The sequence below is a fragment of the Peromyscus leucopus genome, chromosome 1 (assembly GCF_004664715.2).
Source record: "Peromyscus leucopus breed LL Stock chromosome 1, UCI_PerLeu_2.1, whole genome shotgun sequence".
In the NCBI taxonomy this organism is placed as follows: Eukaryota; Metazoa; Chordata; class Mammalia; order Rodentia; family Cricetidae; genus Peromyscus; species Peromyscus leucopus.
In genome coordinates, this window is record NC_051063.1 from 41,442,219 (window position 1) to 41,461,888 (window position 19,670).

At 51.7% G+C, this 19,670-nt stretch overlaps 3 protein-coding genes across 7 annotated transcripts in view; 2 read left to right on the plus strand and 1 right to left on the minus strand.

The window, feature by feature from the left end:
* Positions 1-8,913, minus strand: part of Mfsd13a (major facilitator superfamily domain containing 13A) — a 33,322-nt gene extending 24,409 nt beyond the window's left edge. The window contains exon 1 of the mRNA XM_037206397.1: positions 8,881-8,913. The gene's annotated coding sequence lies outside the window, so the exon portion shown is untranslated. The remainder of the gene's footprint in view (positions 1-8,880) is intronic.
* C1H10orf95 (chromosome 1 C10orf95 homolog) lies at positions 2,112-3,965 on the plus strand. Its single transcript, XM_028874635.2, has one exon. The coding sequence runs from the start codon at positions 2,695-2,697 to the stop codon at positions 3,316-3,318; it is 624 nt and encodes a 207-aa protein (XP_028730468.1). The 5' UTR covers positions 2,112-2,694; the 3' UTR covers positions 3,319-3,965.
* A 2,338-nt stretch (positions 8,914-11,251) lies between the features above and the next one.
* Cuedc2 (CUE domain containing 2) lies at positions 11,252-19,668 on the plus strand. 5 transcript variants are annotated; one of them, XM_028874711.2, is made up of 10 exons: positions 11,255-11,378; positions 14,391-14,469; positions 17,321-17,404; positions 18,179-18,322; positions 18,411-18,472; positions 18,557-18,684; positions 18,766-18,948; positions 19,076-19,137; positions 19,222-19,282; positions 19,371-19,668. In XM_028874711.2, the coding sequence occupies exons 3-10, from the start codon at positions 17,331-17,333 to the stop codon at positions 19,515-19,517; spliced, it is 861 nt and encodes a 286-aa protein (XP_028730544.1). In that variant the 5' UTR covers positions 11,255-11,378; positions 14,391-14,469; positions 17,321-17,330; the 3' UTR covers positions 19,518-19,668. The 5 variants fall into 5 exon arrangements, with proteins under 5 accessions (XP_037062330.1, XP_028730544.1, XP_028730546.1 ...); XM_037206435.1 differs by lacking the exon at positions 14,391-14,469 and having other exon boundaries at positions 11,252-11,378; positions 17,324-17,404; XM_028874713.2 differs by lacking the exon at positions 14,391-14,469 and having other exon boundaries at positions 11,259-11,378; positions 18,611-18,684.
* The last annotated feature ends 2 nt before the right edge of the window (positions 19,669-19,670 follow it).

Below are 19,670 nucleotides of genomic sequence, written 5' to 3' on the forward strand. Positions count from 1 at the left end.
AGAGCATAGATTTAAAAATACGGGTTAATTTAAGTTATAAGAGCTAGTTAGGGGCTGGAGAGATGGCTCAGCGGTTAAGAGCACTGGCTGTTCTTCCAGAGGTCCTGAGTTCAATTCCCGGCAACCACATGGTGGCTCACAACCATCCATAATGAAATCTGGTGCCCTCTTCTGGCCTGCGGGTGTATATGCAGACAGAACACTGTATACATAATAAATAAATAAATCTTTTAAAAAAAGAGCTAGTTAGAAACAAGCCTAAGCTAAGGCTGAGCTTTTATAATCTGTGTCTTTGTGTGTGTGTGTGTGTGTGTGTGTGTGTGTGTGCTGGTGACCCAAAGCAAAGTCCAGCAACACAGGGCTACAAAGAGAAACTCTATCTCAAAAAACCAAATCAATCAATCAATAAGCAAATAAATAAATAAATAAATCTTAAGGGGAGGGGCTTTAGAGGCAGCTCAGTCATTAAGAGTGCTTGCTGCTCTTACAGGAGAGTTCAGTTCTCAGCACCCACATCATATGGCTCACAGCTGACTGAAACTCCAGCTCCAGGAGGATCTCACACTCTTCTGGCCCCCAAGGCCACATGTAAACATACACACACAGAGACAAGGGTATCTGAACATATGTATGCATATGCACATATACACACATACATTTAAAAAATTATAAATTATAAAGAGTTCCAAGTCAACCAAAACTGCACACCTAGACCCTGTTTCAAAATGGAGGGAGGGGGCTGGATAACTTAGTGGTTAAGAGCACTGCCTATTCTTCCAGAGGACCCAGATTCAATTCCCAGCACCCACATGACAGCTCACAACTATCCATAGGTAGCTCCAGCCCCAGAGGATTGAACTCCCTTCTGATCTCCATGGGCTCCTGCACACACACAATGCACAGACATATACTCAGGTGCACACACATACACATGACATTAAATGAATATTTTTTTTAATTTATTTATTTATTATGTATATAGTATTCTGCCTGCATGCCAGAAGAGGGCACCAGATCTCATTATAGATGGTTACCAGCCACTATGTGGTGGCTGGGAATTGAATTTGGGTCTTCTGGAAGAGCAGCCAGTGCTCTTAACTGCTGAGCCATCTCTCCAGCCCCAATGAATAAATATTTTGTAAAGAAAAAAGTGTAGCATCCCGAAAATATGCAGGGTATTTCTAGAATCAGAGTGAATAGACACTGACTCACAGCTTGACCCCTATTTCCCTCATTGTGCCTAAAAACTCCCCAGACTGGCAAAGCATGAAGGCGCCAGTAATAAAACTCAGGTTCTTCATCTTCTCAGTCTCAACTTGAGCTTGGTTTGACATGTTCACCAACCAGGGAAGACAATACCCCTGAAGAAGTACAAACAGGTAGAAAAGCTGGCCTGTCCATGTGGCCTGTCACTCATTTCTAGGCTGGGGTGAGATCAACCCATGGGTAACCCTGGGTATTCCTCAGCTGCTGGTTATAGAGGGGCAAAGCTACATACATTATACGCTATATAAAGAGGAGTCCTTTGGTGCCATGACAAACTGAAAGTGAAACAGCTTAGGACAAGACAAATTTAACAGCTGTGGAGGTTGAAAGTCTGAAATGGGTCCTACTGGCTAATAGGAAGGTGTTGGCTAATAGGACTGGGTTTCCTTCTGCAGGCTTCTGCGGTTGATTCTCGTCTCACTCTTTCTAGTGGGTAAAGTCTTTTCTGGATGGCATCAGTATGACTGACCTCCCTCTTCCATGTGTGAAGTCCTTATAATTACATTGGGTTCACATGTAATCCAGAATACTCTCTTAAGATTATTATTTTATTAGTGTTATAAGTTTGCTTGCAAGAATTTGTGCGATACACGCATGTAGGAATCCTTAGAGGTCTGATTCCCTAACCCTGGAGTTGCAGGCGGCTGTGAGCCACCATGTAGGTGCTGGGACTTTATTAAAAAGGGATGGGGGTGTTCAATGTTCTGAGGCATGCATCTGTGCGCCCAGGCCACTGCCTCCACCTTGGAGTCTCTGGGCCCTAGTTCCTACTCCCACAGACTGGCTGTCTCCTAGTCAGCTCAAGGTGTTTCTCTTTGCCTAGTAACAGGGAGGTGTGGCTGTGGCAGGCATGGAGGGGAAAAACACAACTGAAAAGCAGCAGAGAGAAGCTCCGTTCTGGACTGTTCTGACTCTGCCAAGGGCTGGAGAACAATCCCACTAGGCTGGAGGAGGCAAGTGAATGGACAGTTTAACGGGAAGGCACATCAGGGCTGGGGCTCGAAAAGCTTGGACACCAGAGGGGTTGTTTGTTTTGAGACAGGGTCTCTTGTAGCCCAGGCTGTTCTCAAACAGGATGACCCTGAATTCCTGGTCTTCCTGACTCTGCTCCAGGGGTCCTGGGACGACGACGACGGGCAGGGTCCACCACACCCGGTTTATGTGTGTGGTGGGCTAGAACCCTGGGCTTTGTATATATTAGGCACTCTGTTGACAGACCTACATGCCCAGCCCTGGAATAACAGATATGGAGGTGGGGAGCTGAACGCCTGACTCTGGAAAGGTTTCTCAAAGCTATCAGACAGTCAAGCAAGACCCAGGCCATGAACCAGAGCCGGGGGTCCAGCGACATATGATGGTTGAGAATTATGTATCCATCCACCACAGGTCTGGACCCAGTAAAAATGCTCGCCGCCTGAGGTTCAGGCCATGTACTCCTACGTCTGCCTGCCGCCTGGGGAGGGCGTCTGGCCTCGGCTGCAGCCCTTTGCCTACACCTACCTGCCCGCCCCTCTGCTGCTGCCGCCCATCCAGACCCACAACTTCTGCAGCCGGCCGGCCCCGCGTGAATTCCACTGTTTCCATGGTGCGGGTGCGGCGCTGGCCTCCACGCCGCCCTGGTGGGCCTTCCCGCCGCCGGGTGCCGCGACCCTCGGCTCGTCGTTCCCCGCGGCCGGCGCGCCTGCACCCTCCCAGCCTGCGCCCGAGGGCGAGCGCTGGGTGCCGTGGCCCGAGGGCAGCAGCCTGCAGCTGCAGCTGCGCTGGGGACGCGTGGAGCGCACCCGGGGGCCGCCCCTGCCGCTGCCAGATGCGCTGCGCCGCCAGCTGCGGCGCGTGTACGGCACCTACCCACGCACCGACGTGCGCGTCACCCAGCGCGGCGGCCAGTTCCTGCTGCGGGCCGCGCCGCGCGTGGGCGAGCCCGAATACCGCGTGGCGCGGCGCGTGCTGCGCCGGCCGGCTGGTGGCGGCGATGGCGACAGCGGGGACAGCCGGGCCGCTCCGGAGGCGGTGCAGGGTAACCGCCCCAAGAAAAAGCAAGGTCTGCGCTGAGCTCCTCCCCGCGCCTGCGCCCCTGCCTCCCCCCGCCCCCAGCTCTTCTGTCCCCGCACTATGATTTGTTTTGAGTTATTGCTAGACGGTGCGGGAAAGGAGAGAAGGGGTTTCGGTCCAGAGGGTCTTGGGGTGAAAGCAGCACCTGGCTGCTTCTCCTCTCCCTCCTTAGCAGTCTGTGTGGACCCCACTTCCTCTCTCCCTCGTACTGCAGCACCCCATCTCCCCAGCTTGGAAGGGGAAGTAAAGAAGTGAGTGAAGTCCAGTGTCCACTGCGAGATCGTTTTTCTGCTCGGAAGTGGGCATTTTGCCATCTTGTAACTCGAGCCTTTACTCCGTGTGCACCCTGACCCCCAGGCCTGCTCCTCAGCACCTCTGCAGTGTGCGGTTGACAGTCTTCCAGACGTGTCTGCCTGGACTCACTATCCAGAGACCTAGGGTGGTTTTGGAGTGTGGGAGTAGCTGGGAAGTGTCACCTGCGAGCTAGGTTCAGAGCCACGTGTCGCCTCTCTGAGCCCCTCAATTATCACAGCTGTAAAACACATAAGGTTAGGCTACCTAGATGTTTAGAGGAATGTCATTCTTTAATGCATTTATTTTATTTTATTTTATTTTTTTCTGGAGCTGAGGACCGAACCCAGGGCCTTGGCGCTCTGCCACTGAGCTAAATCCCTAACCCCGTTTCTTTTTTATATATAGTTTATTTAATTTTATTTTATGTGCATTGATGTGAGGGTGTCAGGTTCCCTGGGAACTGAGTTACAGACAGATATGAGCTGCCATGTGGGTGCTGGGAATTGAACCCAGGTCCTCTGGAAGGGCAGCCAGTGCTCTTAACCACTGATCTATCTCTCCAGCCCCCAAGATAGGGTATCTTTGTATAGCAGCCCCTGGCAGTCCCGGAACTCGCTTTGTACACCAGGCTGGCCTCAAACTCACTGTTCTTAAATAAATCATTAAAAAAAAAAAAAAAAAGCAGCATATGCTGTGAGCCGTGTCAGATCTTGGAGTTCAGTTGTGGGCTGCCAGGTGGATGCTGAGAATTGAACCTAAGTCCCCTGGAAGAAAAATCAGTGTCCTTAACCACTGAGCCATCTCTCCAGCTCCACCCTTTCTTTCTTTCTTTCTATCTTTCTATCTATCTTTCTACCTTCCTTCCTTCCTTCCTTCCTTCCTTTTTTTGAAACAATGTTTCTCCCTGGAACCTGGGGCTTACTGATAGGCTAGAACCAGAGGGAACCAGCCATCTTCTTCCTCTTCCCACACTCCAGTGCTGGGATGACCGGCATGGAACATTATGCCCGGCTTTTTACGTGGGTGTTGAGGTTAGAATTCAGGTCCTATTGGTATACGTGCGCGCACATGCACACACTAAATAGATGAATAAAAATAAGCAAAATGTCAAAAACAAAAACAAAAAGCCTCTGGCAAAAAGCTGGACATGGCAGCACACACCTTTAATCCTAGCACTCAGGAAGCAGAGGCAGGGGGATCTCTGTGAGATGGAGGCCAGCATGGTATTATAGAGTGAGTTCAAAGCTACACAGAGAAACCCTGTCTGGGAAAAAAACAAAAGTAAAAGTTTTAATAAAAAGAAAAAATGGAAACAATGGAAGGGATTTGGGAGAAAAAGGAATATAATTTTTTGTTTGTTTTTTCGAGACAGAGTTTCTCTGTGTAGCTCTGGCTTTCCTGGAACTGTGAAGCCAGGGGCAATTACAGGGCATAAGTGAAAGCCATAGGGAGGCATGTTTACTGAACAGGGCAGATCATCAGCTATGGGGGTGGAGGTGGGGGTGGGGGTAAAAGGCTTCAAGTGTCTGGACCAAGACAGAGGGCAGGAGAGGGGAAAGGAGCAGAGTGCAGAGAACATGTTGTGTTGGTGTGGGGCTCACCGTTTATGTGAAAACCCCATTTGTTTCAAAGCGTGATTTGAGCCCACTGTGGAGACACATGCCTGTAATCCCAATACTTGGGAGCTAGATCTCTATGGGTTCTAGGCCAGCTGGGTCCTACATAGGAGGTGTAGGCCAGCTGAGGATACACAGTAAGACTCTGTCCTGAAAAAAGAGTTGGAGGAAAGAGAGCCCAGGGGATCCAATGCCTCTTCTGGTGTTGGAGGGCATTAGACATACATATGGTGCACAAAACACTCATACACACAAAATAGAGGTAGATAAAATCAGAGGCTGGGGATACAGTTTATCAGGTAGGATTGTTTGCCTTCAGAGTTCTAGCCCCAGAATCTACATGGTGGAAGGAGAGAACTACTTACCAAAAACTGTTCTCTGACTTCCATAAGTATGTATGCCGTGTGTGTGTGTGTGTGTGTGTGTGTGTGTGTGTGTGTGTGTGTATGAATGCAAAAATAAAAAATATCCTGTTGTGGACTATCTGTTTAACTAGGCAAAGATGTCATTAGTTTATGCTGCATTTGTTTAACTATGTAAAGATATATTGCTGTTTCACCTTGCGGGCCTAAGGCACCTGATTGGTCTAATAAAAAGCTGAGTGGCCCATAGCTAGGCAGAGGAGGGATACACAGGGCTGGCAGGCACAGAGACTAAGAAGGAGGAGGAATCTGGGCTTGAGAGGGGAGAGAAGAGAACAGGGGAGAAAGAGAGGGAGATGCCGGGGCCGGCAAGGCAGCAGCCGGCAGTCAGACCCAGAGGAAGCAGGAAAGTAGGACGTACAGAAGGTAAGAAAGGTAAAAAGCCTGAGGCAAAACGTAGATGAAGAGAAACAGGTTAAATTAAGTTATAAGAGCTAGTGGGATAAGCCTAAGCTAAGGCCGAGCATTCATAACTAATAATAAGTCTCCATGTCATGATTTGGGAGCTGGTTGGGAACTTCTCTCCCAGCATACAGAAGGAGGAAGACCCTACTACAGGGTTTCAGAGACAGATGTTGCCACTCAGCAGAGCCCAGCACCAGCTTCTCCACTGCCAGCCCTGTAGGGAGCTGAATGACTCCTTGTTCGATCTCTTTGAACCTCATTCTTAAAGCACAGGACTCATAAAACACCCGGACTGCCTGAGACCTTACAGTTCATTTGCTCTTCAAGGCTCCCTGGCTCAATTTACCTTCTGTCAGGACTCCGAGATTACAAGAGGATATTCATCCAAGGTCACATGGGAGTGGGAATACAGAACTCCCAGCTCCTGGGAGGACCTGAGCAAACAAGCCCTGAGCTCACAGCTGCCTTCTCCTGGCCTTGCCCTAGCATCACTCAATCCAAGGATCAGGTGTGGAGCCCATCACACAGCAAGGACTGACAGACAAATTTCAAGGCCCACTTCATTTGGTAATTGCCCTTACCATTGGATAATACCCATTCTACTTAGAAAAAAAAATGAGCAAGACACTAGCAAGATGGTTCAGCCAAGCTGGACAGTGGTGGCGCACGCCTTTAATCCCAGCGCTTGGGAGGCAGAGGCAGGTGGAACTCTGTGAGTTCGAAGCCAGCTTGGTCTACAAAAGCGAGTTCCAGGAAAGGCGCAAAGCTACACAGAGAAACCCTGTCTCGGAAAAGAGAGAGAGACGGTTCAGCCAGTAAAGGTGCTTGAGGCCGAGCCTGATGACCTGAGTTCAGTACCTGGGACCCACACGATAGGAGGGAACCAACTCCCCCAAGTTGTCTTCTGACCTCCACACGCGTGCTATAGCACACATACACCTACCTACACACACACACACACGCACACACACACACACACACACACACACAAATAAATAAAGTCTCTTTTAAAGGAACAGAACAAGATCCATAGTCTCTCACACTTCTGAGGGCTTGCTCTATGCCAGGTGTTAGGCCAAAGCCTGTGCAGACATTTATCAACTTATCAAAGTTTATGCTCACAAAACTTTATTCACAAAAAAAAAAAAATATTTGATGTGGATATAATCATTATTTCCATTTACACATGAGGAAACAGTCTGACATGGTCCTATATAGATTACAAAATGAGAATGTAAACTGACTGACTTTAATCTCTAGTTCAAACTTCCTCTTCATACGTGAGACACATGCAAAAAATGCAAGGCATGTTTATTGGGGGAACTATCATGTGGAGAACACTGGGTATGCATACCGGGGTAAGGGGCTTATGAATCTGTTCCTGCTGGGAAGGAAGGAGCATGGGGGATCTGTGCACTGTTGGGAAGTTGAAAGAGGCTCCAAAGGACAAATAGGACTCTGCTAGAGAGGGATGGGGAAGAGGTACCCAAGGAGACAGCAGGGGTGGCAGCATCAGCATCAGCAGGAAGCAGCAGGTTCTCATCCATGAGAGAGCCATGGAAGATCAGCCCTGAAAGCTAAATGGAAGGCCTTCTGGAACACTGACAGCAAACAGATATAGGCCAGAGAGAATGGAGTATGTCTGTAAACGCTTGGGAGGTAGAGGCAGGAAGGTTAGTAGTTCAAGGTTATCCCTGGCTATATAGGTATCCTGAGCTATAGGTATCCTGTCTCAGAGAGAAAGACAGGGGTGAGGGGGGACGATTCGGTTGGGAAGCTACTGAAGCCTTTCAGCAGAAGAGTATCCCAAGTCAGTGTTATTAAAGGGTTCCGTCAAGGAGCCTCTAGGGGCACCTGCTGGGCAGCTGTAAGTGAGAACCCCCTGGTTTCCTCCATAGCTTTGGTATTGATGGAATAGCACAGCCGGGCACCAGAACTGAGTCCCTAGGGCATTTGCTAGAACTCACAGCCTATGGAATTCAGTTCTCAGAGCCAGGTGGCCAATGTTCTCTCAGCCTGGATGCTGCCCTCCAAAGCTCTCTTCTGTGAATTGTTTTTAACATTTAGTGTGTGTGTGTGTGTGTGTGTGTGTGTGTGTGTGTGTGTGTGGTGTGTGTGTGTGTGTGTGTGTCTGCACACACAGGGCATGTGAGGTTGGGTGGGTTTTCCATTCCACCCTGTGGGGTTCAGGCAGGGGCACCAGGTTTTGTGGTAAGTACCTGGAGCCATCTCATTGGTCCTCTTCTGTAAACGTTCCCCCAATCCCAACATGGACAAATTGAGTTCCAGGATGTAGCCTAGGATCTCAGAATACTTCCTACCCCCTCAGTGGTGGGATGCTGAGCTTGGAGCTGAAAATGGGATCCCACAGCTAGAGAAATGGACAAGAACTGGAGTCAAGCGTGAGGGGAGCGGTCAGAGTGTGGACATTGCTGTGGGCCCTTTCATCACCGGCCCAGATGTGTCCTTGGTGGGTGGGTATAGGGGTGAGAGGGGGGAGAGTCAGGGGGGAAAGCCAAAATTTGCATCTGACAAGGGCATGTGTCTGTAGTTAAAGCAGCTTCCTTAGCTAAGGGGGATCTCCAAGACAGCCACTCAGGAGGATTAGCTCCAGAAAATCGCCCACTCGAATGAAGGTCTTGAGTGTTTGGGACAGCTGAGTGGAGGAGGAAGGCTTCCCGGAAATGCACTTCCAGTTTCTGGAGAGTTAAGGGACAGCTGGGTGCTATCCTCACGTCCCTGGAGAGGAAAGTCAACCCAGCAGACTCAGGCAGGAGTCACCCTCCCACAGTCCCGCTGAATCCAGGGAAAGGAGCAGCACTTACCCACAGAGCCTCTTCTCTGGCATCCCTGGGGCTGGATCTGCAATACCCAACTGTGTGGCGCTCCTTAAGTAGGCCCTCACCCTGCCCCGGAGCCCCGCCCATCCATGCAGGCTCTTCTGAGAAAGGAGGAAGGTGTGGGAGGGCCAGGCATGCTGTTTGCTGCCCAGAGAGCCCTTTCTGACCTCAAGCCAGAGCCAGGGACAGCCCTGCTCCAGTGCATTCTTCCCAGTGTCCCCTTCCTTCTTTCAGTGTCGGAGCCCTCCTCCCACTCCCGGAGCCAGCCTTCTGGTTCTTTTGCCGTTCTCCATGCCAGGAACCTCTTGCCCTGATGCTGAACTCAAACCTGATTCCTGGTTCTGCGGCAGGGGGCTGGGGAACTACAAACATCCCCATATATATGCATAGGGTCCTAGTCTTTTCTGTCAGCCAAGGAGGCCCGTCCCCTACATCTTAGGGAAGAGGAGGGAGGAGGCCACACGTGGGCTCCCCGCCCTCCCCCTAAGGCAGCACTCTGGTGGAGTTGGCTCCCATCTTGGGGAAGGGAAAGTAAGAACTTAGGGGACATAAAACCAGGAACTATGGGCAAGGTCCGGTTAGCTGTGGAATCTCTAGCAGATGGGCTTCTAGATTGGAAGTTCTCAGCCTGTGGGTCGTGACCCTGATGGAGGGTCGAATGGCCCCCTCTCGCAGGGGTTGCCTAAGACCTTTGGAAAACACAGATATTTACATTACGAGTCATAACAGTAGCAAAGTTACAGCAGTGAAGTGGTACTGAAATCATTTTATGGTTGGGGTCACCACAGCATGAGGAACTGTATTGAAGGATCGCAGCATTAGGAAGGGTGAGAACCTCTGCTCTGGAGCTTCATGGAAATGCCGCCTGACATTTTGTCCGTGGTAGTCCCTCCCTCTGCCCAGCCTTCTGTCCGGGGGCCACAGAACCTGACCCATCTGCACAGTCTGAGTCAGGAATAGAGGGACTCCCCTAGAACCCTTGGGTACAGTTCTTGCCTGAGAATTCAGGGTGCTCTTCCTGCTGGCTAGCTACACATGATAGCCAATCAAGAATCGAGAATGGGAGTTGAGGAGGAGGAAGGCACAACCTTGGGGTGGCTGCAGGGGTCTTGGGTCAGAACTCAAAGCAGCCCTGCTGAGGAAACCTGTAAGTTCCGGGAATGGGGGTGGTGAGAAGTGAGCAGTCATCGGCATTGTGCAATGGGTGAAGGGGGAGGAAGGGGACCCAAGGGGAGAGCTGGCAGGGGTCCCTTTGGCTGTCACCCACCTCTTATTAACCCTAGCAGCGCCAGGCTGGCAGCGGCAGCGCTTTTACAGGAGAAGCCAAGTGTGTTCCTCCCTCTGGCCTCTCCTTCCCCTGGGGTCTCAGCGGCCACCCACCCTCGGGGAGGAGGGAGCCCGTGGTGAGGGCCACGGGAAGGAAGGGAGGGCAGGAATCTCTTTCTCCGTGTCTTGGCACTACCTCAGTGTCTAGGGGAAGGGCTGGGACTTTCTCTGTGGGACCGAGTTTCTAGAGGCTAGCCACAGCTCCTGGGCCCCCGGCACCCGGCTGGCACTGAAAGGAGGCGTCTCCTTGCAGCCTGGGATGGGCCGGTCGACCATTGGAAGTGGTTCTTGGCACCCTTTTTTGGGGGTTCAAAAGAAGGCATGCTTGTGGGCTTCCCCACAGAGCATTAGGGAAGCAGAGGTAGCAGGGACAGAAAGCAGAAGCGGAGGCCTTACTTACTAGGTCCTGATGGAGCTGCTCTGTCTCTTCTAGATTATCAGCCCTGCCGGTGTAGGCAAGGGGGCACTGGGTGCGCAGGAGGTCGCAAGCCATCTCGGATCTGGGTTCAGGTCTATCCTCACTCCAAGCATTTAATGCTCATCCGAAGACCCTGTGAGCCACCTTACTCTTGGGGAGACATGGATAAGGACAAAGGGGAGGGGTACATAAGGTCCTGGGATTCAGGCCCCAAGAGCTGGCTGAGTGACAGGGCTTGAAGCCAGACCGCACGTGAAGGGGGAGATGCTGGAATTTGGGGGAGATCATTAGATCTTGTAATAGGAGACACCACATCCAGTCGGGGAGCCACAGAGACTGAAGAGAGGCAGGAGACAAGGAAGAAGAAAGGGGATCTATAGGATTTTCAGCTGAGGGTCCGAGGGCGAGGAAATAAAGCGGGCAGGAAAATCCTGGGTTCTTTCAGGAATAAATACCGAGAGGTTCGGGACCTCTAGCGGACAAAAGAGAACATGTCAGTCATGCCTCTCTACCCAAAACAAAAATGGCCGCCGGGGGAGCCGGTCCAAGACGCTAAGACACCGAGAATGGGGAAAGCAGCCCCGCCCTGGCACGGGCAAACTGCCCTTCTCAAAAATGGCCACCACAGCGTCTTCCAAAAAGGAACAGCTCTGGGCCCCGCCTTTGATCTTGTTGGCGGGGCTAAGGGATAAGAACTGCATCGCGCGGGACAAGTCGCCGGCGGCGCCTAACGGAGCAGGTGATTTCCCCTCCAGCCCCGGGTCTAGGGCTAGGAGGTCGCGCAGAGCATTGACACAGGGTACCCCTCCTAGCGCTCGGGAGGGGGTCGGCCGGACCCCTTTCTCTAATTGTCCCTCATGGCCTGTATCGAGGACCATCTAGCTTGTTCAGGCCTATCTTGTCATGTGACTCACCCCCTCCCAAGGCGGCTACTGAATCCCTGTGTCCTCAGGCCCCCTATTCTGGACGCTTATGAGTGCCCTGCTAACAGTTATAAAAAGCTCTTGCTTCAAGGGTCGGCCATCAGGGAGATCCCACTTCCTGTGCTCACCTCTCAGGGTTTGTGCAACTGCCTGACTGTAGATGGTGGGATCCCTTGTTCCCCACAATGCCCTTGGTACCTACCTCTAAGACCTGACGTGGGGATCAGGGTGAAATAATATTTTCCAGGGCTTCCATTATGCTGCATCATTACTTTATACAAGGGCCTGGGAGAAGTAGTGAAGACCTTTGGGCTAGACCCCTTGGGCTAGACCCCTTAGCTCCCCTTCCCACCTTGCTTCCCAGGAATTCCGCGTTCACGTGGCCTGCTCTCAATCTGCATTTAGTGCTTCTCCACTCCGAGGGAGTAGCATGGCTCTCCTTACCCTAGTCTAAGTTGCCCAGAGGGTTCCTCCAGCCCCGCATCCTCTAATAGAGTGTCTGAAAGGTGCAGGCCAATATCTAGTCCTCTGGGAGTCTCTTAAGCCATCCCAGGGCATCCAGGGTGGGTAGCTGAGTTAGTTGGCTGTACAGAGAAAGTGCGCCCCGCGGAATGGTGTTTGCAGAGGCAGAGGGAAAGAGGTTTGGAGCAGGGAGAGGGATCAAGCAAAGATTCTGATGTAGGTAAGACTGCTTGCGAGGCAGGAGAGGCCCAGAGCACAGGTCTGGGCCACACCACTGGCATCATGAGAGGTGGCGTGTAGTAATAGAAGTTTCTGAAGCCAGGCTGCCTGTGTCTGAATCTGCCATTAACCTACCCTGTGACCTTGGGAAAGTTGCTCAAAATCTCAGTGCCTTCATTTCCTTTCAGGTAATGGGCACAATAGTATTATCCACATTTTAAGGCTGTTATGAAGATTAGGAAGTTAATACAGTGCTTCACATGCAGTCAGTAGACCCTGTTTTAAACCATCAATACAGGTGGTTTTTTTTTAAATGTTTTTCCATCTATTTAATTTCCTAGATATTACCATTTGCTTGCATGTATGTCTGTGTACCATGTGCATGCCTGGTACCCTCAGAGGTCAAAAAAGAGTGTTGTTTCCTCGGGGACTGCAGTTATGGACAGTTGTGAGCTATGTGGGTGCTGGGAATCAAAATCAAACTTGTTCTTCTGCAAGAACAGCCAGTGCTCTGTGGCCCATCAGAGGCATTTCAGCGGGACTCGAGGTACAGTGATTGCCACATTTCATGGGTACCACTAAATAGTGATCTCCGTTCAAGAAGTAATAGGTTCCATGGGTTGTATCTGGAACTAGAAAAGTCTCATGGAAATCCTCAGGTTGACTTAGGAAGCCAATTTAGTCGTTCAGGTCTCCCCAGCTCAGGAACTATGGGGAGGAAATAGTAGGTGCTCCCAAACAGGAAGGACATCAGGGAAAGCTGGGAGGAGAGGGAAGGGTGGGAAGAGAGATGTGGCAAGCTGTGAAATCTGAACCATGTTTGGTCAGTCCAAAAGCAGGGGGAGAGATGGTGGGGTCCCTTAGAGAACAGCCAGCCACAGAACCTCAAAGGAGGAAGCTTTTCCTTTGAAGACCTGGAGGAATTTCCCAATAACAACTCTGTAGCCCCTACACCTTGGTTAGAAACCTAGAAGCGACACATATATCCCCGAAAAAGCTTCCCTAGAAACTGGGCTTTTATACAGCAGCCAAGTGTCTTTTTCCCTGCAGATTGTCCCAGGCCACTGTCAACAGTCAGGGTGTGAGGGTGGGGTAGGTCTCTGGAGGGGCTACCTTTTCGGGGGAGTTGCATGATGGGGGCTAGAATGCCTGGGCTTAGGTGTTCTGTCCTGCACTGTGGCCTGTGGCTAAGGGCGGGGGGAGGGAGGTCATCTCCTGAGAGACTGGAGTTGCTCAGTCCTCCTTCCCAAAGTCACTTGGGTGCTGTCACGGCCACTCTGTCTTATCACTGAAGGGACCAAGTAACTAGTCCCACCCAAGTGGAAGTCTTGATAACCCTCGTCCCCAGAGTTCCCCCTAAATTGACACTGGGGAATTGCCGGGAATCCAACTGAGGGCCCCACACATCCCAGTGCTGTAGCACTGAGCCACACCCCCAGTCCTGAACTTAGATCCAACTACTGCAGTTCACTCGGGGGACCCTGGCAGATCCGTTCTGGGTCTGCGTCACTGGGTTTTACTCATCACCTATGCAGAGGGGAGCAATTTGATTCTCTGAGTCCTAGTTCCCACAGGTGTTGAGTGCACACTGGTGAATAAACCAGGCTGGAGCAATGTGGAAGGGAAGAGAGAAAGAGGAGAGTCCTCTTGGCCTTCATGAAACAACTGGAAGGCACATTAAGCATTGTCCAAATACTGCATCAGTTATATCTGTGAAAAGTCCTGCTAAACAAGGAAGCAAAGGTGCATTCCGTAAGGAGGGTCTTAGGTAGGGGTGAGTAGACCAGTTCCAAAAAGTCTGGACTTGAATGTTGACACACTGAAAGCAAGCCAGGATAGAGAGGAGAGATGAGCTGGAGAAAAATAGGTGGGGAAAGGCCCCAAATCGAAGGCCACGAAAAGGCTCTGGCCTTTCTGGAAAGGTAATAGGAAGTCACTGTTAAGTTTGATATTTATTTATGTGTTTGTTTGTTTGTTTTTGAGACAGGATCTCACTATATAGCACTAACTGGCCTGGATCTCACAATGTAGACCAGGCTGGCCTCAGTTCACAGAGATCCACCTGCCTCTGCTTGCTGAGTGCTGGGATTAAAGGTATGTGCCTCCACATCAGAGTTTTTAAAAAAGATTTATTTGTGTGTGTGTAGGCCGGAAAGGGATGTCAGATCCTATTGGTGCCTCCTGGTGTGGGTGCTGACATACAAACTCTGGTACTCTGATAAAGCAGTAAGTACTTTAACCACTGAATCATCTCTCCAGCCCCCACAACTGGATTTTAAGTAGCTCATACAGCTGTGCTGAGGAGAAGGGGTTGCTGGGGGAGAGATGGTGGCAGGGAGGGAGATGTGTCAGGAAGCTCCTGTGGGCAATAGTGCCACGTGGAGGCCACGGGAAGAAGTGAGGCGTGGGCTGGGGAGATGCTGCCGTGGGGGAAAATGTGTGCTGGGCGAGCATGAGGACCTGAGTTCAGATCCCCAACGCCACATTAAAGACCAAAGCAAAACAAACAAGACTAAAAACAGGTACAGCTAGGCGCAATAGTGCCTGCCTTTAATCTCAAACAGAGGCAGGAGGATCACTGTGAGTTCAAAGCCATACTAGTATACATAGTAAACTCCAGGACAGCCAGGGCTGAATAGAGAAATGCTGCTTCAAAAACATACACACACAGCAGGTCTGGTGGCCCAAAGCTGTGACTCCAGCACTGGGGGTCAAGACAGGAGGGCCATGGCCAGCCAGAAAAGCCGAAAGCTCTAGGTTCATCAAGAGTTCTTGTCTCAAAAAACAAAGCTCACGCCTTTAATCCCAGCACTCGGGAGGCAGAGGCAGGAGGATCTCTGTGAGTTCAAGATCATTGTGGTCTGCACAGAGAGTTCCAGGACAGCCAGAACTATGGAGAAAGGGTGGAGAAGCAATGGCGGTAGACAGCCTGATGTCAAGCTCGGGCTCCACACACACTGCAGTAGCAAGACCACCCATGCGCCCACACTATAGTCACACACAAAGTAGACGTGTTCAAGAATAATCAGGATTTCCCAGGCCATGGTGGCACATGCCTTTAATCCCAGCACTTGGGAGGCAGAGCCAGGTAGTTCGAGGCCAGCCTGGTCTACAGAGCAGGATCCAGGACAGCCAGGGCTACACAGAGAAACCCTGTCTTGAAATTTAAAAAAAAAAAAAAAAAAAAAAGTCAGGATTTGGTAACTAATTGGCTGATGGGAAGCATGGGGTAGAGGAGTGTCATGGTTAATTCCTAGATTGGTAGCTGGAGCAGCTGTGTCTGGATACTCATTTGGGGAGGATAGTCCTGGAGGAGGAGAATACTTGAAGGGATGGTACTTTGGGACATGCTGTATGCTTTTATATGGTGGTGTCAGGGAGGGAGAGGTGCCGGGTGGTAGCTCAGAGGCTGCACTAGAAGACTGAGCATTTGAGAGTTGGTGACAGACAGTTGGTACAGAAGGATGGGCCCAGATGAGACCCTGCAGAGAGGAAGCGGCAGAGCCAGGAGAATCAGAGTGCAGCAGAAAGGGAGCAGAGGCAGGGACCGAGGAAGAAATACCTGAGAAAGGAGAGAACACCAGAGGCTGGGCGCTCAGGAGACAGAGGTGGCGAACCAGACAGGAAGTGTCCGAGTTAAATTGGGGCGTTACATGGTTCGACCTCAGTAGACTAAAACCTGAAAAGTAGCAGGTAACCTTAGCCTGAGAAAGTAGGGAAAAGATGGATATTCAACAGGACTTGGTTGATTGTTTGGGTCTGGAGAAGGGTGAGAGAGGGCAAAATCAAGGGGAGTTCCAAGTTTCAGACGTGGTGGCTGAGTGAGTGGGATGTGTGTGTGTGTGGGGGGGGGGGATGTGAGGAGGATGTGAGTTTGGGGTAGCTGGATTCTGAAGTTCCAAAGGAGAGGACTGGCTGACATTTGGTTCTCTGAGTCTTGAACCATTCTTGCCATCTGCCCATTCCTGATTCCCAAGGAGAGTGTGGGGGAGTCAAAAGCATGGAGATGAGGGCTGGAGATCTGGCTGGGCAGTAAAGAGCACTTGATGCTTTTGCAGTGGACACAGGGTCAGTTCCCAGTACCCACACGGTGGCCTATAACTCCACTTCTAGTAGATCTGGAGTCCTCTTCTGACCTCCCTGAGCATGTACCTTTGTGCCTATGAGGCAAACACTCATACACAGAACATTTTTTAAAAATCCTTTTTTTTTTCTCCCCTGAGAAGCCCTGGCTGTCCTGGAATTCGCTCTGTAGACCAGGCTGGCCTCAAACTCCCAGAGATCCACCTGCCTCTGCCTCTGCTGAGATTAAAGGCGTGCACCACCACCACCGTCCAGCTAATAAATCTTTTTAAAAAGCTGGTAGATGAATTAAGCCGGAAAGTGTTTACCTAGCACTTGCTGAATGCAGACATCTTCCTAGGCACTAGGACCCACCAAAGGATAAGAGAGCCAGCACGATCAGGAACAGCAAGGGCATGGGGCAGAGCGAGGGAGGGGGAGTGGTGAGGTAGAAGAGTGTGAGGGTCGGACTGTGTGGAGCTCCATGGGCCGGAGGATGACAGAGGTCTTCATGGTCCAGGCTGCTGGAAAGGCAGGGCCTGGGCAAGAGGAGAGAATCCCATGTAGGATTTCCCCTCTATATAGGCTCCAGAACCAGAAAAAAAGTCCCTTTGTACAAAGGGTGGGTGGCCTACCATGGATGGGGGAAGGGCTGTGCTTGGTCCTGCGACCTTCTTCCTTATGAGGCTGGACAATGGGGCCCCTTGTGAGTGGAGTTGGGGGCCAAATAACCCCTTCAGTGATGAGATTCCTTAGCCAGGAAGCATGTGACTCTTCTTTCCACAGGAGCTGGGGGAGGGGCACAGCTCCCTTTGGAAGGCGTTTAGAGACAGTGCTGTCCCCTGTCTGGGGCTGGAGGAGGTAGAAGTGGGTGGCCAAGGGAGGGACTCTGCTTGCAGGAGCCGGGAGGGCAGCATCCATAGCTGGTCCAACCTCAGAAGGGAGAGGGGGCCGCCCCCTGGCCCAGTGGGTGGAGCCGGCCAGAGACCTGGCAATTCTGTCGTGTGTCCTTCAGAAGTGACAGCATGGAGCTGGAGAGGATCGTCAGTTCAGCTCTCCTTGCTTTCGTGCAGACACACCTCCCGGAGGCGGACGTCAGGTAAGGGCTGCTCCTCCTGAAGGGTCAGGCCAAGTTCTCAGGGAGTGTTGCAGATAATGCTCTGGGCACTGGCCAGTGACAAGGTGGTTTACAAAGTGTTTAACCTGGTTCTGAGGTGGAACTGAACCAGGTCCTCTGCAAGAATGCCAACACTCGCTGGGTGGTGGTGGTGCATGCCTTTAATCCCAGGCAGAGGCAGGCAGATCTCTGAGTTTGAGGCCAGCCTGGTCTACAGAGTGAGTATCAGGACAGCCAAGGCTACACAAAGAAACCCTGTCTCAAAAAACTAAAACCAACCAAACAAACAAACAAAAAGAATAGCAAGCATTCTTAACCACCAAGCCATCTCTCCAACCCCAGCTTATGTTTTCAAGATCACTTATGTCTGTGTGTGTGCGGGTGCCACGAGGCCAGAAGAGGGAGTCAGAGACCAGGGAGCTGGAAGAACAGGCAGCTGTGAGCTACTTCACCCGGGTGCTGGGAACTGAACTCGGGTCCTCGAAAGAACTGCAAATGCTCTTAACTACTGAGCCATCTCTCCTGCCTGTGGGGGAGAGCTGAGTTTTATTTGCTTAGATGGTCTTCACTCTCATACTGTGTCTATCATCTATTCTGGACTGCTCGAAAACCAAAGCCAACGGAGTTGGAAGGAGATACTCTGGCCTCAAGGACCAAGCTGACCCATGGGCACCCATGAAACTGAGGACTGGTCAGATTGGGTGGGGATGCTGGAAATATCCAGAGTCCTACCAGTAAACTTGTTCTTTTCTGCAGTGGCTTGGATGAGGTCATCTTCTCCTATGTGCTTGGGGTCCTGGAGGACCTGGGCCCCTCAGGACCCTCTGAGGAGAACTTTGATATGGATGCCTTCACAGAGATGATGGAGGCTTATGTGCCTGGCTTTGCGCACATCCCCAGGTAGGGCCTGGCTGGGGCAGAAAGAGGTGGGGCCGGCTGGCTGGGGTTGGGACAGGGTGGTCACCTCACAACCTTCTTTGCCTTTCAGGGGCATAATAGGGGACATGATGCAGAAGCTCTCGGTGCAGCTCAGTGATGCTAGGAACAAAGGTGAGTTTGGGCATGTGGCATTTGGAGGATTCCCACCCCCACCCCAAGCCCTGGCAAATCCGATACCCTCTCTGCCTCTTGAAGAGAACCTGCACCCACAGAGCTCCTGTGTCCAAGGTCAGGTGCCCATTTTTCCAGAGACCCTGAGGCAACCCGAAAAGCTCAAAGAAGAGACCAGGTCTTCTGCTGCTGCTGGGGACACCCAAGATGAGGTTGGTAGAAGGGGGGACCCACGAGGGACCTTGGGGTAGGAAAGGAAGGAGTGGGCCCACCGTGAACATCCGTGCCCACAGGCAGCTGGTGCTGAGGAAGAGCTTCTGCCGGGAGTAGATGCACTCCTGGAGGTATTCCCTACCTGTTCTGTGGAGCAGGCCCAGTGGGTGTTGGCCAAAGCTCGGGGGGACTTGGAAGAAGCTGTACAGATGCTGGTAGAGGGCAAAGAAGAGGGGCCTCCAGGCTGGGACGGCCCAGATCAGGTATCCTCCCCGCCCCCAGCAACCTCGGCTCCGAGATGCCTTCTCGATAAGCACCCACCCCTCCCTGTCCCCATCTGTTTCCCCTCCTGTGGCCACTGGGCCTAGAACAGGTCTCCTGTATCTGCAGGACTTGCCCAGGCGCCTCAGAGGCCCCCAGAAGGATGAACTGAAGTCCTTCATCCTTCAAAAGTAAGCCTGGGCTGGGCTGGGCTGGGCTGGACCCTGGAGGGTCTTCCCAGGTGGCAGACACTTCATCCAGCCAGTTTTTGGCAGGTACATGATGGTGGATAGTGCAGAGGATCAGAAGACCCACCGGCCCATGGCTCCCAAGGAGGTGAGAGGCTTGGATGCAGTTGGGGGTGTGGACTGAGGGGTACTGACCACCGTTTCAATCATTCATTCATTGCCTGATTGCCTGACAGGCCCCCAAGAAGCTGATCCGATACATTGACAACCAAGTAGTAAGCACCAAAGGGGAGCGATTCAAAGATGTACGGAACCCTGAGGCCGAGGAGATGAAGGCCACGTACATCAACCTCAAGCCAGCCAGAAAGTACCGCTTCCACTGAGGCCCTGGCTGGACTCTGCTGAGCCTTCCAGATCCCAGAGGGATGCAGAAACCCTCCCGCCCGCCCGTCCGCCCACCGTCCGTCTCTGTTGCTCTAGTGTTAATCTGTTCTTGGAGCTGAGCACAGTAAAGGTGGTCCAAGGAAGGTGTAAGT

Excerpts from the sequence above, each read along its gene's own strand:
- C1H10orf95 (XM_028874635.2), top strand. The coding sequence starts at position 2,695 with ATGTACTCCTACGTCTGCCTGCCGCCTGGGGAGGGCGTCTGGCCTCGG.
- Cuedc2 (XM_037206435.1), top strand. The coding sequence starts at position 17,331 with ATGGAGCTGGAGAGGATCGTCAGTTCAGCTCTCCTTGCTTTCGTGCAG. Across the intron at positions 18,323-18,410 it reads GGCTTTGCGCACATCCCCAG|GGGCATAATAGGGGACATGA; the intron begins GTAGGGCCTGGC and ends TTTGCCTTTCAG. Across the intron at positions 19,283-19,370 it reads GGCCCATGGCTCCCAAGGAG|GCCCCCAAGAAGCTGATCCG; the intron begins GTGAGAGGCTTG and ends ATTGCCTGACAG.